Below are 13,932 nucleotides of genomic sequence, written 5' to 3' on the forward strand. Positions count from 1 at the left end.
TTCATCTGTTTCTGTTTCCAGCAGCTGGAGTCTCACCGGGTTTATTCAGTCTGAGCCTCGTCAAGCTACACGGAGTTAACCACGGCCCGGATCTACGCGACTTTGCCTTCAAAATAAAAGCGTAATGTTTGCCAAACCTGGAAACAAAATCGTATTATCACTCCGCGGTGTGTGCTCATGTGCTTCCTCTCGTGGCTGCAAGAGGAATGACAAAACTCTCTGCCCCAAAATGTTAAGTTTGTTTATAGCAAAAGCTAACCTTCCTAGCTAGCTAGCTAGCTAGCATGCTGAAGCTAGCCGCCATGATAGCCATGATGGGCTAATGACATCAAAAGTTCACTTATAGTTTAGGACTGTAGCTGGAACCTTTGGATGTTTTAGTGTTCTCCATTTGAATAATGCTGAGCTGATATTGATCCGATATCAGAACATTCAGTTTGTTTTCCGTGTGTTTCTTAGTTGTAGGAGGATCAGTAGTGTTTGTTTTTAGATTCACAACTTCACCTTATCTTTCTCCAGTTCATCTTCTCCAGTTGTTAGCAGGGACAGCAGTTAATTTCAAGCTAGGGTTGACACCAGAAAAACATTGAATTAGTATGACATGAATTGCAAAATAACCGGGCAACACTAAGGGTTTTATTTTGAAACTTCTGTCCGGAAGTCGAGTGTTTAATTCTGTTGGCTTGACGCAGGTGTTTCCTGTGGATGGAAGGCGGGTCCATGAAGCAGCTAGAACATGTTGCTGCTGATCACCAGTAGAGAGCAGCGTTGGTCAGAATATCAGGAAGCATCAACCAGCAGATGAATTAAAAACTATCAAATAACTCTCATTAAATAAACCATTAAAAATCCTTAATAGCATGAACAAACCATTAGTTTATATCATGTATTTTATAAGTTACAGATGTTAGTAAATGATGAATCAGCCTGTCACTGTTTCATCAGGTGACTTCTCTCAGTAGACAAATTTCATGTTTTCATTTCATATGTTGTTTAATATTGCTAAAAGAGTCATAAATGTTTTTACGTGGTAACAGTTTCTGTATTTGATGCTGAATAGTTGTGTCTTTTGCATGAAATATGAGTAGCAAGTGTTCTTGTTTATTTAATATTTATTCATCACTTATACGATTCCAAACCCCTTCTGTTGAACATCCGTCACGTTGCACAAACATCAAAACAACAGCAGGAAGCAGAGCGGAGGCCAGATCTTAGTGCACAGCAGTGATTTTATTAGCCTGGATTAATTACAACATCTAATAATTCCTATGGAGTTCTTCCAAATGTTGATAATGTAACAGTACTGTTGCTTTGTCTTACGTTTTAGATCAAATGTTATGATGATATTACAATATTGAATTTCCCTCCAGGCCGGACACACTGGTGGAATAACTGAAGCCTTTAGAAGAACCATCAGTCAATCCAGATCATTTGGAGAGTGAATGTTCAGCTCAGAGTTGAAGCCAACAACATCTTTAACCAGAGGTGTGACCAAGTCAGCTCTGCTCAAGTCCCAAATCAATCTCAAGTCCCAAATCAATCTCAAGTCCCAAATCACTCTCAAGTCCCAAATCAATCTCAAGTCTTGAGGCACAAGTCTCAAGTCAAGTCCCAAGTCTAAATGTAGATTACCAAGTCAAGTCCAAGTCATTAAAGTCAAGTCCCAAGTCTAAATGTAGAACAGCAAGTCAAGTCAGAACAAATCAAGAGTCCAGTATCAATTTAATATCTTAAAGAAAACTAAATATCTAGGACTTTTCAATGCAATATGGTTTTAATAGGATAAAAACTTGGTAAGAGCATCATGAGTTTGATTTCTATAATAAGTTTCAACTTCAATAAATTCAATCATTCCATACAAATTTAGAAAACAGAATTTAAATTCAGTCGTCTGCCGAAACAAATCTCATCACTTTCAATCTAAGTCATTTACACAAACACAAGATCTCAAGTCAAGACTTTAGAAACCTTTTCAAGTCATCAAAGTACAAGTCAGAGTCAAGTCCCAAGTCACCAGAACCCAAGTCAAGTCAAGTCTCAAGTCTTCTCTTCATGCAGCAAGTCAAGTCTCAAGTAATTCAAACTGTGACTCGAGTCCAAGTCACGTGACTCGAGTCCCCACCTCTGTCTTTTACTATGACTGTACATGACACTCAATCTAACAGTTTTTAGAAAATGGAATATGAATTTATCCCTCCGTAAGAAAATTTTGAATGGTTCTTTGTCTGAAGGATTAAATTAAAAATATCAGATTGAAGGCATTTCTAAACATTATCAATTTTGAAAGTTCAGCTAACATGAAAACAAGAGACTATCTGCAAATCAAACCAAAAGCATCATGTTCCAGTGTTTCATCCTTACATTCAGTTTTCAACCTGCACCAACCATTTTGTTACACTTTGAAATTAACATTTTTTATCAGCTCTTACAGGACCTATTTAAATATGAAAGGACTTTGTGTTGTATTTATCTTGTGTTTTTGCTGAGGAAGGATAATTTAATAATCATTTACTTGCATCATCATCTTACTCTCAGTCACAGTAAAGAATGCCTTCTTGACTGTTACTGCTGTAATATGTCTAAACACTTTCTCAGAACTTCATAATTAAATACTTTTATTTTAACACTTTTAGCCAGGTTGGTTTTTGAAAAGCAGCTTTTCTGAAGGTTGGGCAGGGATCGGTCTCTTCAGTGGATTTATGTAACAGACAAAATAGCTTGAAAAGAATAATTTGATTGGCTTTTGAATTTCAGAGCCGGTTTGACGGAGCAGCAGGTAGAGTGATGCTTTAGTGAGCTAACATTCAGAGTCCCAACTTTAAATTACTGATAATCTGGAATAATAATGATAATAATAATAATGACAAAATATCCAATGCTTTTTTGCTGTTGCTATTAGTTTGGTTTTGGCCACATGCTCGGCCACACCAGCTTTGGTTATGTTTTGTTGCCATGGTAACAAGCATCCCTCCAAACACCGAGGCACTGGAACACCTGTCAATCAAAACAGATTCACAGAATGATGGACATGTCAACCCAAAACAAGGAAGAGAGGCACATGGCAGCTTTAACTAAATTATCAGCAAAGAAGTTACAAATAAGCTTGGCACTAAACTGCATAAATACTCACAGTTTAGAAACAGCACTTTACACCACCTTTGGATAAATTTGGATAAATTGACTGTATTCTGTGATACATAAACCCATCACTGCTGGTGAGTAAAAACCATTTCACGTTGGGTTTTTTATTTTCTGTTAAAACCCTACTATATAATTTCAAAAAGTCATGTGAGAAAATCAGGATTCCCTCCTTATCTTCCTTCCTGAAAACCGTTTTGAATTTTATAGCACTGGGCCTATGAGATGAGTGATACTATGTTCTACAGTGCCTCATGCCAGAATGATTGTTATTTGAACTCACCTGCGATGTTGTTGCTCTGGGATCTCCTCACTCGTCCAGGCTCTTCTTGGAGGGTCCATCCCTGGTCTTCGCCCTCAGCTTGTTCACCTGAGACTCGGCGATGTCGGCTCTCTCCTCAGCCTCCTCTAACTCGTGCTGCAGCTTGCGGAACTTGGCCATGTTGGTGTTAGCCGCCTCCTCAGCCTCCTCAGCCACGCGCTTGTAGGACTTGACCTTCAGCTGCAGCTTATCCGCCAGGTCCTGGAGGCGAGCCATGTTCTTGCGGTCTTCGTCCGTCTGGTAGGTGAGCTCTTTGATGCGCCGTTCGTACTTGCGCACCCCTTTGATGGACTCCGTTCCCCTCTTCTGCTCTGCCTCCAGCTCATTCTCCAGCTCCTTAATGCGTCCCTCCATTTTCTGAAGCTGCTTCTTGCCGCCCTTCATGGCTATCTGCTCAGCCTCATCCAGGCGGTGCTGCAAGTCTTTGATGGTCTGCTCCATGTTCTTCTTCATGCGCTCCAGATGGGCACTGGTGTCCTGCTCCTTCTTCAGCTCCTCAGCCATCATGGCTGCATCTGTAATGGCCTTCTTAGCCTTCTCCTCAGCATTGCGGTTCTCTTGTATGGCTTCCTCCATCTCACTCTGCAGATGGAGAAGGTCTGCCTCATGCTTCTTCTTCTGATTGATGAGGCTGGTGTTCTGGGAGTGCAGCAGCTGCATGCGCTCTGTTGCGTCAGTCAGCTCCTGTTCGGCCAACTTCCGACCTCGTTCTGTCTGCTCGAGTGCGGCCCTCACTTCCTCCAGCTCGGCCTGGATCAGATTGTTTCGGCGTTCCAGCAGAGCGATGTTCTCTCTCAGGTCATCGTTCCCATGTGACGCGTCGTCCAGCTGCAACTGAGCATCTTTCAGGAATGCCTGGAGGCTCTTGAGCTGTTTCTGGGCATCCGCTGCCTGCCTGTTGGCTTGGCTGAGCTGTATCTCCATCTCATTGAGGTCACCGTCCATCTTCTTCTTGACTCTCAGGGCCTCATTGCGGCTCCTGGTCTCAGATTCTAAAGAGGACTGAAGGGACTCAACCATTCGTTGGTAGTTTCTCTTGGCCTGCTCCATTTCCTCGTCTTTCTCAGCCAGCTTCCGCTCCATGTCGGCCTTCACTTGGTTGAACTCCAGCTGGGCTCGGAGGATCTTGCTCTCTTCATGCTCCAGGGAACCTTCTGCCTCCTCCAGTGCTGACTGGAGCTCGCCCTTTTCTTGCTCCAGCTGCTTCCGAAGTTTCTCCAGTTCATGAGCACTCTTGCCACCCTCACCAAGTTGGTCAGTGAGGTCAGAGATTTCTTCTTGGAGGTTCTTGTTCTCTCTCTTCATGGTTTCAAGTTGATCCAAGGACTCCTCATAGGCATTCTTCAGTTTGAAGAGCTCAGTGCTCAGAGACCTAGTTTCCTTCTGAGAGGCCTCCAGTTCACATTGTGACTCCTCATACTTTTGCTTCCACTCTGCCATGACTTTGTCAAAGGATCTTTGCTTTTTGTCCAGAACTGCAGATGCTGCATTGGATCTTTCGAGGTCCAACATCAGGTCCTCAATCTCATTTTGGAGACGGTGCTTGGTCTTCTCAAGGGAAGAACACTTTGCATTCACAGTCTCGATGGCCTCCTCTGCCTCCTGCAGCCTCTGGACCAGCTTCTTCTTTGCTTCTTCCAGCTCCTCTGTTCTCTGGATTCCATCAGTTTCATACTTTGTCCTCCATGTTGAGACCTCAGTGTTGGCTTTGGACAGTGCTCTCTGCAGCTCGGCCTTGGCCTCCAGCTCCTCTTCAAACTGCTCTCTGAGCAGATCACAGTCGTGACGGGCAGATTGCACAGCATGGGCCAGGGCATTCTTTGCCTTGACTTCCTCTTCCAGCTGTCTGCGTAAGTCTTCCAGCTGCTGGGTGTACGAGCTCTTCCCTCTGGTCAGCTGTGATACCAGACACTCCTTCTCCTCCAGCTGACGTCCAAGCTCTCCATTTTCAGTGAGCAGCTTGGCCCTCTGGGTAGTGAAGTCATTGATGGTTCGTTGAGCCTCCTCATATTTACTCTTGTACTCGTTCATGTTGTCTTCCATTGAACGACACATCTTCTCAATGTTTGACTTAGCCTTCACCACACTCTCCATATTAGATGACAAGTCATCCAGCTCCAGCTTCAGCTCACTCTTTTCCTTCTCCAGCTTTTGTTTGACACGCTGCAGGTTATCAATCTGTTCACCCAGTTCAGCCACACTGTCAGCATGCTTCTTCCTCAGAGAGGCAGCAGTAGCCTCGTGTTGGAGGGTGGATTCCTCCAGCTCCCTGCGCAGCTTCTGGAATTCAGCATCTCTCTTCTTATTGAGCTCCACCTGGGTTGATGTGACGCCACCAGCTTCCTCCAGGCGCTCACTAATGTCCTCCAGCTCTCGGGAAAGATCAGAGCGCTGCTTCTCTACTTTAGCCCGGGCCGCACGCTCGGCATCCAGCTCCTCCTCAAGCTCCTCAATTCTTGCCTGGTTTTCTTTCAACTTCTTTTGGAGCTGAACTGATGTTATCTGCTCATCTTCTATCCTTCCGTTCATGTGGGCGATCTCAAAATCTTTCTTCTTGAGTTTCTCCTCCAGCTGCTGATTGTCGTTTTCTAAGTCCATCAGACTTTCTTGAGTCAGTTTTAGGTCTCCCTCAAGCTTCCTCTTTGAGCGCTCAAGGTCCATCCTGACTTTCTTCTCTTGCTCCAAGGAGCCCTCCAGATCGTCCACCTGTTGCTCGAGCTTCACTTTGGCTTTGGTCAAGGTGTTGGCTTTGTCTTCTTCACTCTGAAGGTCATCCAGTGTCTGCTGATGAGCCTCCTGCAGTGCTTTCTTCTCTTTGGTTAGCTTCATGATGTTCTCATCCTGAGAAGCCATCTCCTCAGTGAGATTTTTCACCTTGTTCTCTGTAGCGTGTTTCTCCTTTTCAACCTTGGCCAATGTTAGCTCAAGGTCATCTATATCTTTCTTTAACTCGGAACACTCATCTTCCAGCTTTCGTTTCTTAGCTGTAAGATCTGCATTCATCTCCTCTTCATCCTCCATTCTTTCTGTCATCTCTTTCAACTTGGCTTCCAGTTGAATCTTGCTCTTAATAAGTTGTTCGCAGCGTTCTTCAGCATCTGTTAATGTATCCTGCTCAGACTGAATTTGCAGATTCAGATCATTCTTCTCTTGGAGAAGAGTCACCATTTTCTCCTCTAGTTCCTTTCGTCTCACTTCAGATTTCTCCAGGGCTTCCTTCAACTTGTTGAACTCGTCCTTCATATTGGCCATCTCCTTCTCCGACTCAGCGCTCTTCAGCAGGGGCTTGATCTTGAAGAACAACTTCATCCAGGGCCAGTTCTTAACACCCAGGAAGGAGCGAAGGTTCCACTGGATAAGAATTAGGGCATCTCTGCGTTCCACTAGCTTAGCAAACTCAGCTCTCATGAGGATTGCTCTGGCATTAGCTTGGATCCTGGTGATGATGCGAGAGAGTTGCTCATCTCGCATCTCCTCCAACGTTCCCAGCAAGCCTGCTTTGAAGAACACCTTAGTGTGGCCGAACCTGTACTGTGTGTGGTCGATGTCCAGGGATCCCAGCAGCTTTTCAGCACTTTTCTTGCAGTCAATAAACTGTCCCTCAGGAATGGCAGAGGCATTCAGAATTCTGTATCGTTGTTTGAAGTCTCCATAGAGAACCCTGTTGGGGAAACCCTTTCTGCAGATTCTGATGCCTTCCAGCACACCGTTACAGCGTAGCTGGTGCATCACAAGGCAGTTGTCCATGATGCCTGGAGTTTTGCGCTCATTTGGAATCAGACAACGGACAAAGTGGGGGTGGGTGGTCTTCAGGTTGGTCATCAGCTTGTTAAGATTTTCCCTGTGAAGTGCAGACACTGTCTGGAAGGAGGAGCCTTTCTTCTTGGCCCCTTTGCCACCTTTATCACCATCAGCCCCTGCATAGGTTAAAAAGAGCTGACTGAGGAACTTAAGGGAGGATTTCTGGTAAAGCCCAACCACTGTTTCATTCAGTGGGTCCTTGTTTTTCACCAGCCAGCCGGAAATGTTGTAGTCAACTGTGCCAGCATAGTGGACCAGGGCAAAATGTGCCTCTGCTTTCCCCTTTGCAGCCCTGGGCTTCTCAAACATTTTGTTCTTGCCCAGATGATTGTCATAGAGCTTGGACTTGAAGGTCTGGTCACTGGCCTTGGGGAACATGCACTCTTCCTCCAGAATAGACATGATCCCCAGTGGCTTCTCAATGAGGTCAATACAAGCTTGCAAGTCCATCCCAAAGTCAATGAACTCCCAGTCAATGCCCTCTTTTTTGTATTCCTCTTGCTCCAGAACAAACATGTGATGGTTGAAAAACTGTTGCAGTTTCTCATTGGTGAAGTTAATGCACAGCTGCTCGAAAGTGTTGAAATCAAAGATCTCAAATCCAGCAATGTCCAGCACTCCTATGAAGTACTGGCGATGCTGTTTAGTGTCAAGGGACTGGTTGATTCTCACCACCATCCAGTTGAACATCTTTTCATACACTGACTTAGCCAGAGCACCAAGGGAGTAGTAGACTTGGTCTACACCCTGGCCTTTGGTGACATATTCATTTCCTACCTTGACTCTGGGATGGCACAGCCCTTTGATGAGGTCTGCAGAGTTCAGCCCCATCAGGTAAGCTGACTTATCAGCAGCCTCCGTTCCGTCAGGCTCAGCTTGCTCCTCACGCTGCTTCTGCTTAAACTTCATGTTGCCATAGTGCATAATGGCACCGGTCAGCTTATAGATTCCCATCTTTTCGTCTTGAGTGAAGCCAAGCACGTCGAAGGCGCTGTCAGTGGCCATCAGTTCCTCTGAGTCGTTGATGGATTGTACTGTTACCTCTCCTTGGGAGATGTAAGAGTAGTCATATGGGTTGTTGGTAATCAACAGCATGTCCAGCAGCTCTGGCTTCTGATTGGACAAGATCTGGAAGAAGATGTGGTAATTCCTCTCAGACTTGAGCTGAAAGGTCACACGTGACTTCTCCAGCAGGTAAGTCTCAATGTCAGCAGACGACAGCTTGCCACTGGTTCCGAAGTGAATTCGGATGAATTTTCCAAAACGGGATGAGTTGTCATTCCTCAGTGTTTTGGCATTACCAAAGGCCTCCAGGGCAGGGTTTGCCTGGATGATTTGATCCTCCAGTGTTCCCTTGCTGGTATCTCTCTTGGCTCCACCAACCGCAGCAATGCTGGCAAAGTACTGGATGACTCTCTTGGTGTTGACTGTCTTCCCAGCTCCGGATTCTCCGGTGATGAGAACAGACTGGTTCTCCCTGTCAGTGAGCATGTACTGGTAGGCGTTATCTGAGATGGAGAAGATATGGGGGGGGGCCTCGGTTCTCTTCTTCCCCCTGTAGGCCGCCACCACCTCAGCATCATAGACAGGAAGCCACTTGTAGGGGTTCACTGTCACACAGAAGAGCCCAGAGTAGGTGTAGATCATCCATGCGGCGTAACGCTCTTTGAGGTTAAACAGCACGGCGGGCTCGTGGAGGAAAGTGAACATCGCCATGTCTTCAATTTTATCGAATTTTGGCGGGTTCTGGGGATGAACGTCTGACTCCTTCACAGTCACCGTCGTTCCGTCCTCCTTCTTGACAGTTGCCTTCCCTCCCTCCTTGCTTTGGATCTGTCCCTTGACATATTCCACCTTGTCATCGACAACAAAGCACTCAGTTTTGATGTCAAAAGCCCTGGTTTGGGCCTCCAGGCGCTCCTTATCTGACTTCCTCAGGTAAGAAGCAGCCTTCCCAAACTCGGCCATCAGAGCGTCACCCATGGTTGAGGGTGGAAATCCACAGACAGAGGGAGAATCAGCTGAAGAGAGAGTGCAGATCTTTTTCCTGGGGACTCTGATGTAGAACTGCACAGCTCTTCACTGCAGGCAGCGGTTTATAAAGCCTGCCTGTGGACCAAATTAGGAGATAGCTGCTGGGGGAAAAAAAATACAAAACTAAATTTGTCCCAAGATGTACAAGCACCATGAGGGCAGTTTCAGGACCTTTTGCTGTCAGTGTCCATTTTAGGGAAAGTAGCATTTCGCTGCTTATCTCCCTCCTTTTACCCTCTTGATAGGGATTCCAGACACCTCTCCATGTATCCACAGTGTGCTCAGTCTCTACTGTACACACTTCACAGGATTTGCTCCATTTTTATCCACCATTTACTGTGTATCATACACACGGGGCAGTTTCATACAAAACATTTCAAAAATATAACTTGAAAAGGAAACAGACATCCATAGCGTTGTCTGACTGAAGTATTTTTTCTTTTTATCTGTGTCCGGCTGCATGCCGCAGCTGCTGACAGAGAGACGACACCAACACCTCCTCCAGCACCGTCACAGCAGACAGTCCGGACTCATCTGCACTCAGCCTCCGCCTCAAATAGAACACAATGGCACTTTTATCAGAGATTTCAAAGTCTCCACTTCAAACATTTCAAAGTCCACCATCTGTGCTATTATTTCTATCATCCACGCAGCCTCAAATGTGGAAGATACTTCGTCTCGTGGTATAGTATTTACCCAAACTCTTGACAGCTGGAAAGTACCAGGAAATACCTGATAACTGATATGTAAATGCTGCACCTTATCTGAGTTAAAACAGGGCTACAGGCAGTTAGGGATGCAGTAGCTGCTGCACTGTATCTGTTGCTGTAATGGGAGAATTTCAGTCTAGAAGCTTTTTGCTCTCCAGCACACTGAAAAATTGTCTAAACCACAAATCCGACATTCATTCATGTTTCATGCCTCATTCATGCCTCACTGCATGCTTTATATCCTATCCAATAAATTATTGTCATGAACAGCATGACATTATACACCGTGGCCCTGACTGTTACTGGAGGCTGTGTGACACTAGTGCTGCATCAGCTCCATTACTTGCAGAAGAAAAAGAGAAGATTTAGAGAAGAAATATTAGATGCACTGGGCGTTGCATATTATCCCAGAGCAGGTTCTCAGTCTTTTTGGCTTGTGACCTTAAAACGAAGCGATGCCTCCTGAACAGTTCAACCAAAGGATGATTTTCCCTTTTCAGCTTTGATTAATTATCAGAGGAGCCTGAGAGGCTGAAAACTGTTCAGTATCTCATAAGAAAAAAACAAAAATAGAATAATAAATTTGTATAGTGGAAATATGTTTCTTTCCTATCCCATAAATCATCTCGCAACTCCCCAAAATGATCTTGTGACCCCCAGGCTGAGAGCCACTGTCCTCTAACCTGATCCCTGTCCTGTCAGTACCACTGATTCAATTTCAATCCAGTTTTATGAAATTGTACTTGTCCCTCTTGCTGCTGGGCTCCAGTCTGTAGAGATGCTGTCTCTACTAATAGAAACTGAGCGAGCGGAGCGCTGCAGAACCCACCGGCTCTTAAAATACCAGCTGATAGCGCTTGCGTTATCACCGAGTACCTCAGCTGTCGCTCATGTGTTCCTCCAGCTAATCTAACAAGCTCTCTTTGTCCCTTTAATCCTCTGATAAATCTGGAAGAGAAAGACAGTTTTTACCAGTAAAGGAATGAAAAGAGCTGAACTTCTCTTGGGAAACAATGAATATGTTCAATAGCATCTAAAATGTCCCATAGACCAATCAGTATTTAAAACAAAACAATTCCTACTACCTGGTGTAGGAGGAACCATTGGGTTCAACCCTTTAAGGATTATAATCCAAATTAATCTACAGTCAAGAACATTATAGTAGGATATGTTCAAATGTCTAAAGGAAATCCTTAAATTGAATTCCTTTTTCATTCCATTTGGGTGAAGACTTTTAAAATGCTGGCTCCAAAAGGCCTCTCTTCACTTTCTAATGAACTTTAATCCTCCTCTCGGACCAAGAGAGACTTTCTCTTGTCTCCTTTAAAGTGGCGCTGCAGGATTTCCTGAGTTCAGTCTGTTAAAGAGCGCTGGGTTTCACCTGTTGACACTTTCCACAGGGGCATGAAATTATCTGTATTCCTGCAAGTAAATCATTTTTATTCAACAAGTCTGACTACAAACTGGACTGAAGTCTAAGATGCATTTATTTTCATGTGTCTGGTCACATGTCTTCTGCAGGACTGAATCTCTTCCTCCAGACTGTCCTGACAGATAAACGAGAAGATCATCATGTAAAATACTGACTGCAGTGAGTTCATACTCATTTTAAATTAAATGAACTGCAACAGGTACAGGATTATATAACTTTTCTGGTTTAAGCCTCTCAGGCTGAGAGTAAGTGAAATGTTTAGACGACTGAAATCCATCAGATGATGAAGGCAGCTCAGGCAGAACGGGAACATGCGTGTGCGTGTTCCACCGCCCTGCATGGTCATGTATGTGCTTAATGGGCGTCTAAATGCATAAATCAACAGACATTCCTAGCGTTGTGTATAGAATAAAGAATATCCTCCTGCATGTTGACACTGTTGAAGACTCCAACAGATCTGTTTGAAATGGCTTCTGGAAATACTCTATATGTTTGTTTTGTCCTACTAAAGTGCCAGGTGGGTGGGGCTTGTCACATGGGACGGTGACTACAGGAGCGTTTAGACAAACAGGACAGTAGAGTCACAAGTTATAACCAGCTGACCCACGCCGCTTTGACTGAACACCTATCAGTGACGATCAATATCTAATCAGACTGCTTCAACATGATTATCACCTGTGATGCTGATTTCTCTTCGACAAATCATTCCTCCAAATAATAAAGACAATATAAAATAAAAGAACCAGGTATTATTATTAATTTTTTAAAATAGAATGAGACAGAACATGACTAAGAGCCAAAAACGGTTCTGTATTGTACAAGAAAATGGTAAAAGAAAAGAAAAGGTTCTGTAAAGAACCTTCTGGTGCTATAAAGAACCTTCTGGTGCTGTAAAGAACCTGATGGTGCTATAAAGAACCTTCTGGTGCTATAAAGAACCTTCTGGTGCTGTAAAGAACCTGATGGTGCTGTAAAGAACCTGATGGTGCTATAAAGAACCTTCTGGTGCTGTAAAGAACCTGATGGTGCTGTAAAGAACCTTCTGGTGCTGTAAAGAACCTGATGGTGCTGTAAAGAACCTTCTGGTGCTGTAAAGAACCTGGTGGTGCTGTAAAGAACCTGATGGTGCTGTAAAGAACCTGGTGGTGCTGTAAAGAACCTTCTGGTGCTGTAAAGAACCTGATGGTGCTGTAAAGAACCTGATGGTGCTGTAAAGAACCTTCTGGTGCTATAAAGAACCTTCTGGTGCCGTAAAGAACCTTCTGGTGCCGTAAAGAACCTTCTGGTGCCGTAAAGAACCTGATGGTGCTGTAAAGAACCTTCTGGTGCTATAAAGAACCTGATGGTGCTGTAAAGAACCTTCTGGTGCTGTAAAGAACCTGATGGTGCTGTAAAGAACCTGATGGTGCTGTAACTACATAATTTATTCGCACGTGTTGCACAAAATCTCAGACTCCACTGATCTGATTTTGACTAAACTCGGGGAAACGTTGCGTCTCGCCGCTGCGTTCAGCATCAGACTCTGATTGGTCCAAGACTCAAAACAAGTTCATGTTCCGGCAGAATAAAAGTCTTGGCTAATGCAGAGCGTGCACGTGTTTAAAATGTTTAAAAAGCACCGTCTACATGAGGATCTTGATTATACTCCTTGTCTGGAAGAGTTCTGGTGTTGTGGTTATGAGTTGTTTTTTATATTTGGGGAGGATTCTGGTGCCTAGCTTCTTTTTGTACTGGAAACATCGTCTGTGTGTACTGGATGTAAACACAGTCGATTTGTAAACACAGATTATAAACCTGTTCACAGCTGTGTGCTGCAACACGTCGGTGCTTTTAAACAGTTTTAACATTAGCCAAAAAATAATAAAGGCTTTTTACTTTGTAGTGCCTTACTGTAAGAGAGCCTTGGATACTGTTTTTCTGCCGGATTTAGCTAATAACACAAATGTACAGAAGAGTATTTAGGGCCAGTGAATTATTATTATTTTATTTTTTTTTTTTTTACCACAATTGGGGGGAAGGGGGGATAATATTCTGAGAAAAAAACTCTAAAGTCAGAATCGGAGAGAGTCGAGAGTCAGAGTCGAGAGAAAAAAAGTCCTGGCATCCCGTAAAAACAATGTCACATCTAAAAGGGAACAAAAAGGAAGAAGCTAAAAGAAGCTACGCGACATTTTGAAATGCTGTTTCAGTTTTATTTACAAGGCTTTATTTACATCTGCATGTTACAAACGCTTCAGTAGTTTTATTATATGAACAACAACACATCATCATCATCATCATCATCATCATCATCATCATCATCATCATGTGCAAAGTCACATTATCTGTCTGAACAAAGTGTGCAAGTATTAAAAATATATCGACTTCTTTAGTTTACAAAAGGACTGAAGAGGAAGAGGAGGCGGGTCACTATGAAATATTCAGATGTTTCTCCGCTGTGAAAATCATTTGAACTTTATATCTCCGTCTTATTTAAGGGCGTTTACATGCAGCCG

The 13,932-nt window shown here is 44.0% G+C and overlaps 2 protein-coding genes across 2 annotated transcripts in view; both read right to left on the bottom strand.

Annotated features, from left to right (window-relative positions):
• Window positions 1-2,880: 2,880 nt before the first annotated feature.
• Window positions 2,881-9,244, bottom strand: LOC139923363 (myosin-6). Its single transcript, XM_078289805.1, has 2 exons — window positions 3,422-9,244; window positions 2,881-2,994 (listed from the first exon to the last, which is right to left on the bottom strand). The coding sequence occupies exon 1, from the start codon at window positions 9,242-9,244 to the stop codon at window positions 3,449-3,451; it is 5,796 nt and encodes a 1,931-aa protein (XP_078145931.1). The 3' UTR covers window positions 2,881-2,994; window positions 3,422-3,448.
• A 4,401-nt stretch (window positions 9,245-13,645) lies between these two features.
• Window positions 13,646-13,932, bottom strand: part of LOC139923362 (serine/threonine-protein kinase PAK 6-like) — a 21,109-nt gene continuing 20,822 nt past the window's right edge. The window contains exon 10 of the mRNA XM_078289915.1: window positions 13,646-13,932. This exon is cut by the window's right edge and continues 1,478 nt beyond it. The gene's annotated coding sequence lies outside the window, so the exon portion shown is untranslated.

The sequence above is a fragment of the Centroberyx gerrardi genome, chromosome 18 (genome assembly GCF_048128805.1).
Source record: "Centroberyx gerrardi isolate f3 chromosome 18, fCenGer3.hap1.cur.20231027, whole genome shotgun sequence".
Taxonomy (NCBI): Eukaryota; Metazoa; Chordata; class Actinopteri; order Beryciformes; family Berycidae; genus Centroberyx; species Centroberyx gerrardi.